The following is an 8,915-nucleotide window of genomic DNA, read 5'->3' as shown; positions in this document are numbered from 1 at the left end:
AAACCCCACTGCGCAGCTTCACACTGCCGTGACATTTCAGTGCCACCACACTGGACTAGTAGCCTTGGAGTGGGCTTGTCATGGGTGATGCCCATCAGTGGGCGTGTCACAAGTCAAGTCATATGTTTTGGAAACTACAGTTCTAATGTGTTGAATTCATTGCAATCAGATGGTGCTTCAATACTTACTATAGATTTAAGAATCTGACTGATAGTCCACCATTTATCATGGACTAGGCCAGCTATATAATGTAAGACAGTTTCTATCTGTCTGTCATTAACACTGCATTGGGCATATTCAGTATGTCGATCTATTGGAGGATATTTTGTACAGCACCTTGAGCATGGGAAAGGCGCTATATAAATAAAATGTATAACTATTATTATTGTAAATAATACATGTATTGTCATTATTATTATTATAAATTATAATACATATAGTATTATTATTATTATTAATAATGCATGTAGTATTCATAGCTTTTTTCATTCCAACAGATGGTGCATTGCAAACATTGAAACTGCTATAGCAAATACCATTTAATCAGCGTTTCTCAGCCTTTACAGAGTTTTCATAACAGTTTTAATTGTGCCCCCTAACATTTTTTTGAAAGTAGCCCACTAATACCAATTTGTTCTTTTTTAATTAATGATGTATCATAGATGCATATTTTATCATACCTACAGTACAGGCCAAAAGTTTGGACACACCTCGTCATTCAATGTGTTTTCTTTATTTTCATGACCATTTACATTGGTAGATTCTCACTGAAGGCATCAAAACATTTCAAATGGTTTTATTTCAGGTGACTACCTGTTGAAGCTCATCGAGAGAATGCCAAGAGTGTGCAAAGCAGTAATCACAGCAAAGGGTGGCTATTGTGAAGAAACTAGAATATAAAACATGTTATCAGTCATTTCACCTTTTTTGTTAAGTACATAACTCCACATGTGTTCATTCATAGTTGTGATGCCTTCAGTGAGAATCTACCAATGTAAATGGTCATGAAAATAAAGAAAACACATTGAATGACGAGGTGTGTCCAAACTTTTGGCCTGTGCTGTACTTAACTTTTATCGACATTTATCTGACTCTATATTTATTTTTCTAGTATCAGAATGTAGTTTAAGTTCATTTGTTTTGGTTTCAATAGATGTATTTTTCATATTTTTGATTTTTGTTTTCTTTTTTTCGCATCTTCGCACCCCCTTTTTGTTACTTCATGCCCCCCCACCCCACAGGTTGAGAACCACTGCATTAAATCATGGACTGGACCACCTACTCAATATAATATAAGCTAATGTCTGTCCATCTGGTAGTCACACTTTGCTGGGCATACCCACCATATTCAACATGTATTGCATTTTTCATTCCAACAGATGGCGTATTCAATGATGATAAATCGTGGAATGACCAGTGAGTTTACATAACATAAGCTGATTTCTTTCTGCCTGGCAATTTACACTCTGTTGGACATGTTCAGCATATTCATTTATTGGAAGGCACTTCGCAATATATTCAACAATAAAATTGATTTCATTTTTCATTCCAACAGATGGCACATTGCAGATATTAACACTGCTATAGCAAATGCTAATAAAGAGTGGACTGGGCCAGCTAGTCTATATAATATGAACCAACTTCTGTCTGCCTGGCTGTTAAACTCTGCTGGGTGCATTCAGCATTAACGTTTGCCATGTGCCATCTATTGAAACATATTTTCTAATGCAAAAGTAATAAAATGTACAGATTTTTTTTAATGCAACAGATGGCATATTGTAAACATTACCATTGGTATATAGGAATATTCCAACAAACTATGGACTGTTCCAGCTAGCCTATATAATTTAAGCCAATTTCTGTCTTTCTGGCAGTTACACTGTTGGTATTTTGTATTGCATGTACTAATAAAATTGCCTGACATTTTCCATTCCAACAGATGATGCAATGCAAATATTAACACTGCAATAGCAAATGCTGATAAATCTTGGACTGGGCCAACTAGTCTATATATGATAAGCTGATTTCTGTCTTCCTGGCCTTCAGCCTAAACAATGTTCCATCTATTGGAATGTGTTTTATAATGTGTGTAGTAATAAAATTTACTGAGTTTTTCATTCCAACAGATGGTGTACATTATCAACGCTTTAGCAAATAACAATAAATCACGGACTGGGTCAGCTAGGCTATATAATATAAGCCAATATCTGTCCATCTGGAATTTACACTCAGCATATTCATCTATTGGAAGATGTTTTGTAATGTGCATTGGCACAAAAGTCATTGCATTTTTAATTTCAACAGATGGCGCAATGCAAACATTCACTCTGTTATAGAAAAATGCTGATAAATTGTAAACTAGGCTCGCTAACATTGAATCCATCTGGCCATCCTTCTTTTCACTTTGCTCTGCACTGGACTGGTGCCCTTCTCCATGGTTTATTCCTACCATGTGCACAGCGCTGCCAGGACAGGCTCCATCTCCCTGGACTAGGCTGGTTTAGTGAAAGGATGAACGAAAGCCCCGTCTAGACAATATAAACATGCATATCACTACCTAAAATACCGGACGTTTTGCAGACTTGTGCAAACTGAAGCCAATTGGCCAGCTTTAAAGGAGGCGTTCTTAACCTGAATGTGACCCCTAAGCCCCACCCACCCAAACCTGAAGAACTAACAAAGTCTTTTAAAATTGAAATTGCTATTAATTCTGAAATCTATATATACTGTATATAAAAAAAAGAACCCTCTGGCTGTACAAAAAAATGAACATGAACTCCCATCCCATTGTGCTTGATTGCAATTCTCTTCATGGAGATGCGTGGCTGCGACACCCAGAATTTTATTCAACAAGCGGGTTCATCTTTATATAGCGCCTTTCCCAGTCTAGCTTATCACACACTGTATACCAATGGAAAGACAGAGAGAGAGACTCGTCCATTCGTACAGGGTCTCCTCAGGGTCACATACATAGCATGGTGGCCTTGAACACGGTCCAGCTGTCATATCCATAGGTGGGTTCGGGGGCATAAACACGTAGCAATGCGGCTTTTCTCATTTTAGTGTGACGGGCTGACCCAAATGTGCATTGGAATAGCAATCCAGCAGACGAGGCGGGCGGGCAGGCGGGCGGCCAATTCAGAAACACCAGTTTACTCCGATTAAATACATTGAAGGTAAAAGTGACAGTTCATATTTGTTCCAGCACCTGGCGATTCCCTACTAACCAATACTTTTCCATGTGCATAGAGTTAACGAAACGAAACTGAGAAACAGTGCCGAGGTCATTCCGGAAGGAGCTCTCATTTATTTTTATGGATCAAATTCCCCACAAATTTCTGCATGAGCCTCCCAAATTTGTTATCATTGCCGGAATAGAGCGGGTAGACTGGCGAGTTATGCTGCATGAAGGACGAGCTGGTGGCCATGGGCTGGTTGAAGAAGCTCCTCGTCTTCTCGAAGGAGCTCGCGTTGCTCTGGGTTTCCGAGACCACCGCCTTGTTGGCTTCCTTCTCGAATTTGCAGAAGGGCTCAAAGCGGCTGTACACCCGTTTGTCGCTCAGCCGATTCCTGGAAAGGCCATCCGGAGCCCCCCTTGAGCCCCCAAGCTGGGCGCTGCTTGAATTTGCAGAGACCACCGTGGAGGAGGACGTCGTCGACCTGCCGGAGTCTTTCTTCTGGTTGCCCTGATAGCTGAGCTCTTCGGTGCTGAAGCGCGGCGCGGACGAGTTCCCCACGTTCTCGGAGAAGTGGTTTTCTTTCAGCTGCATCTTGGAATTGGTTCTCCCGTGTTTCGTGCTGTCTATCGACCGGATTGAACCGGTTCTGCTGGCCAGCGTTCCCTGAGACGCCGTTGTCTTCACCTCCTCGTCGTCGGACACCAGGGTATCCGTGCTGTTGCTTATTTTGGAGCTGCCTTTGCTCCTGGAGGAATTCTCCTTCCGGTCGGATATGTTGAGCAGGGACTTGATTTTTTGGGTGCTCTTTTTAAGGAACTTTGGGGAGCCCTCAACGACTTTGCTCTCTTTTATGGAAGTCCAATCCTTGGCGTTTCCGTGCCCTCGGCTTTCAGCAAGCGAGGAGACCGATACGGTTCTTAGAGGAGGGTTTTGCCAGTTGGAAGTCATTAATGTTGTGTTCTCGGTTTCCTTCTTGATATTGAATTCCGACGTTGACCGTTGGCCATCCAGAGGATGAATGCCAGGTGCGTTGGCAGGATAATTTTCGACTGGATTCATTCCATACTTATCTAGTCTTCCGAGTGTGCTGTACACGTGTGTCGGAGCGTCTTTATTAACACTGTGATCTGCGTTTAGCTTCGGCTCGTTTATACTGTGGCGTTTATAAGTATAGCTCTCATCCTGATGTAAGTTCTCGACCTTCTTAACCGAAGTTTTGCTAAGAGACGTATACAGGGGGGTAAACGCTTCCTTACTGGTCGGATAATTCACGTTGGCCGTCTGATCTTCCTGCAACTGCCAGCTTCGTCTTTTAGCCATAAAGCTCTCGTCTTGTCTCAATCGACTTTCGGGTCCCGTGGTCGGGTTTCGGTGAATGGCAGAGTAATAAACGTTCGCCGAGGTGTTGGTCGGAACATCCTGAGCGCGAATGATAGTCGAAGACGACGAGTCGGTGGTGAAACTCTTTGATTCGGGCTGCTCAGGAATCGCCGAATTGTACACAAGTGACGACCTCAGGCGGGACACCGGGTAGAAAGGATTCATTTTGTTTTCAGCCCCATCCACGTTCTCGTACTGGACCATCGGATAATCCATATACTCGCTGGAGTCCTCATAAGGAAAATCGGAATTGTTAAGATACGACTCTATTCTCCAGGAGCGCAAGAATGACTTGGTCGTGTGCTCCAGCGTTGGCATTTTCTGCTTCAAGGATCGGACGCTGTTGTCCGTTCCGTGAAACGACTTCCGCATCTTTAGGTTTGTGTTGTATGGCTTGAGGAACCTGCTTTGGTAAAGTTGCTCGCCTGGAACTTCGTTGTATTTGGAAGTGAAATCGTTTCGCATCGGCACACCATAGTTGTCCACCTCTCCTGAAAGATTCCAGTTGCTCGACATGGGATTGGTCCCCCGGTTGTTGATCAGATAGGAAGACGTTTCTGGTTTCTCCCCGGCGTAGCTGTGTCTTTTCCAGTAGGTACTCGATTCGGCCGACTGGAATTGCTGGATTCGGTTTTGAATAATGGGGCCCGGAGGGACAATGGGCCTGTATCCAAAGTTCCTTTTATAATCGTTTTCGAGATCGGCCACATTGTGCGGCGTGTTGTACGACCTCCCGCACGCTTTCATGTACACCGTGTCCAGGGTGTGTCTCAGTTTATCTCTTCGCTCAAACATCTGACTCGAATGAGAAACATAAGACGCCACCGAGTCGGTCCCGTTCTGCCACCGCTGGGGCCTGTGCTCCACTATACTGTACTCCGGCGCAAAGGCTTCTGGGACAGCGGACCGAGCAAACAGAGTTCTGAATTCTTCATCGTACGATTCCACCAGCTGCCCGGTGATTACTTGCACCATGCTGAGGTTAATCTTCTCAAAAGACCACATGAAGCTGAAACACAAAGAAATCTGATTAGTGACAGAGAATTCCAGGAAATACGCTGATATAAGGACAGAAGACAAACGAGGAGAGACCACTCACTCCATAAAACGTTTGGGTTAGTCCATTGAGACGCTCTGCGGCAACTTCACGAGGTCTTCCTACTCTCTAATACTCTGGGTCTGCTTCACGAGGTCCTCCTACTCTCTAATACTCTGGGTCTGCTTCATGAGGTCCTCCTGCATTTTAACACTTTGGGCCTTCTTTCTGATGTCCACCTGTTCTTTAATTTTCCTACACTTGGCGTTCTTAATGAGATCCACCTGCTCTTTCACACTTTCTGACTACTTCATGAGGGTCGCCTGCTCTTTAATACTCTCTACGTACTTAATGACATCCCCTGCTCTTTAATTCTTTGTGACAACTTTATGAGGTCCACCTGCTTTTCATTGCTCTCTGACTGCCTAATGATGCCCACTTGCTTGTTAATACTCTGATTATTTATTGAGGTCCACCTGCTCTGTAATACTCTCTGACTTCCTAAAGATGTTCATATGTTCATTAATACTTTTATTATTTCATGCAGGTGGACCTCAATAAATAATCAGAGTATTAATGAATGTTTGAACATCTTTAGTTATACTTTGTAACTACTTTATGAGGTCACCCGCTCTTTAATACTTTGATTATTCAGTGGGATCCACCTGCTCTTTCACACTTTCTGACTACCTCATGAGGGTCGCCTGCTCTTTAATACTCTCTAAGTACTAAATGACATCCCCTACTCATCCATACTCTGATTATATATTGAGGTCCATCCGCTTTTTAATACTCTCTGACTACCTAATGATGCTAATGATGTTGAAATGCTCATTAATACTCTTATTATTTAGTGAGGTCCACCTGCTCTTAAATACTCTCTGACTACTTTCTGAGGTCCACCTGTTCTTTAATTTTACTACACATGGAGTACTTAATGAGAACTGCCTGCTACCTAACACTTTCTGACTACCTCATGATGGTGACTTCCTCTTTAATACTCTCTACGTACTTAATGACATTCCCTGCTCATTAATACTTTGTAACTACTTTATGAGGTCCACCTGCTTTTCAATATTCACTGACTGCCATATGATGCCCACTTGCTCTTTAATACTCTGATTATTCAGTGAGGTCCACCTGCTTCTTAACACTTTGTGCCTATTTTGTGAGCTCCACCTGCTCTTTAATTTTAATACATTTGGAGTACTTAATGAGACCCACCTGCTAATTAACACGTTTTGACTTACTCATGATGGTCACTTGTTCGTTAATACTCTCTAAGTACTAAATGACATCCCCTGCTCTTTAATACTCTAATTATTAAGGTCCACCAGCCCATTATACTTTGCAAATACTTTCTGAGGTCCACCTGCTCTTTAATTTTAATACACTTGGAGTAGTTAATGAGATCCTCCTGCTCATTAAAACCTTTTTGACTACCTCATGATGTCCACCTGCTCTTTAATACTCTCTGACTACCTAATGATGTCCAAATGCTCATTAATACTTTTTATTATTTAATGTGGTCCACCTGCTCTTTAATAGTCTTCGACTACTAGATGATGTCTACCTGCTCAATAATTCTCTGATTATTGAGGTCCACCTGCTCTTTAATACTCTCTGACTACTTTTTGAGGTTCATCTGCTCATCAATACTTTGATTATTTATTGAGGTCCACTTGTTCTTTAATAGTCTTTGACTACTAGATGACGTCCACCTGCTCATGAATGCTCTTATTTTTTAATGAGACCCACCTGCTCTTTAATACTCTCTGACTACTTTATGAGGTCCACCTCCTCTTTAATTTTAATACACTTGGAGTACTTAATGAGGTCCACCTCCTGTTTAATACTCTCAGACTACCTAATGATGTCCAAATGCTCATTAATACTTTTTATTATTTAATGAGGTTCACCTGCTCATCGATACTTTGATTATTGAGGTCCACCTAATCATTAACACTTTGTGTCTGCTTTCTGAAGTCCACCTGTTGTTTAATTTGAATACACTTGGAGTACTTAATGAGACCCACGTGTTAATTAAAACATTTTAACTACCTTATGATGTCAACCTGCTCTTTACTACTCTGACTAATTTCTGAGGTCCACCTGCTCATCCATACTCTGACTGCTCAGTGAGGTCCACCTGCTCTTTCATACTCATTAATATGGGCAGGTTAGGCTGGTTGGCCTGGTGAAGCAGCCCACTGCTGTCTTGTACCTGAGGCTGGCAGGGCATCCGTAAAGGCTTCACAGCTTCCCGGGCAGCAAACAGATGGGCGGTTTCTCATTTTTTCATGCCATCCTAATTCAAGTTTAGGGAGAATCCAACTAAATGAGTGACCTCACATATTTACACTTCAATCACAATGGAACTGTAAACGATTTTTTTTTGGTAATTGTAATCGTAGATGTTTGGAGAAAAAAGAAAATGGAACCTGTGGAACGTAACTAATGTCTGTCACCTGCTACCTTCACAGGGCCACAAGAATATGAATGACTGGAGACAGACCTGCCCTTATCTCAGGTGGGTTTGAAAATAATATTCATATCTAATGGTGGGTCCTCAAGGCCATCCCACCAACCTCCAGAATAAACCCAAGAAGGCCAAATTACCTTAATTAAAGAATGGCATGTTAAGCCCCAGCACCCTCAACTAGTGAGTCCTGGTGAAGTAACAACAGTAAAATGAAGGAGGGGACACGTTACCTGTATGAGCCGTAGACCACAGTCTGGCAGTCCACCAACAAGAACTTCTGTTCCATGGCCCCGTGAAATTTGGCTCCAGATCGGCCGAGATATTCCTGTCCTTTCACTGTCCTCACTCTTAGGTTCTGAAAGGAGTTAAACACAACAATAAAGATGTCAGAAGAAGTCACTGGGAGGACGGACCCTGACATTACAAACTCAAAACATGTGACACTACAGGCCAGGTCAGGTTGTGGACCAGACACTGGTACAGCACGTTGGCACACCCACCACACGACGAAACAGCTTGGGACCCTGGCTGGTAACCCACCATGCAGCTATCTATCTATCTATCTATCTATCTATCTATCTATCTATCTATCTATCTATCTATCTATCTATCTATCTATCTATCTATTATATAGTGCCTTTCATATCTATCTATCTATCTATCTATTATATAGTGCCTTTCATATCTATCTCTCTATCTATCTCTCTATCTATCTATCTATCTATCTATCTATCTATCTATCATATAGTGCCTTACTGTCTGTCTGTCTGTCTATCTATCTAGTGCTTCCCAAACTCAGTTGGCTCCATTAGTTTTGAAATGTTACGTTTCTTTAGAT

General features: G+C 42.0%; 1 protein-coding gene across 1 annotated transcript; it reads right to left on the bottom strand.

The window, feature by feature from the left end:
• Window positions 1-1,478: 1,478 nt before the first annotated feature.
• Window positions 1,479-8,513, bottom strand: fam83b (family with sequence similarity 83 member B). The gene is made up of 2 exons (XM_039738461.1): window positions 8,308-8,513; window positions 1,479-5,568 (listed from the first exon to the last, which is right to left on the bottom strand). The coding sequence occupies exons 1-2, from the start codon at window positions 8,496-8,498 to the stop codon at window positions 3,303-3,305; spliced, it is 2,457 nt and encodes an 818-aa protein (XP_039594395.1). The 5' UTR covers window positions 8,499-8,513; the 3' UTR covers window positions 1,479-3,302.
• Between the last annotated feature and the right edge of the window lie 402 nt (window positions 8,514-8,915).

This window comes from Polypterus senegalus, chromosome 16 (genome assembly GCF_016835505.1).
Source record: "Polypterus senegalus isolate Bchr_013 chromosome 16, ASM1683550v1, whole genome shotgun sequence".
NCBI lineage: Eukaryota > Metazoa > Chordata > Cladistia > Polypteriformes > Polypteridae > Polypterus > Polypterus senegalus.
The sequence above is the reverse complement of the archived record's forward strand: the minus strand, read 5'-3'. Positions and strand labels throughout refer to the sequence as shown.

Excerpts from the sequence above, each read along its gene's own strand:
- fam83b (XM_039738461.1), bottom strand. The coding sequence starts at position 8,498 with ATGTCAGGGTCCGTCCTCCCAGTGACTTCTTCTGACATCTTTATTGTT. Across the intron at positions 5,569-8,307 it reads GTGGTCTACGGCTCATACAG|CTTCATGTGGTCTTTTGAGA; the intron begins GTAACGTGTCCC and ends TTTGTGTTTCAG.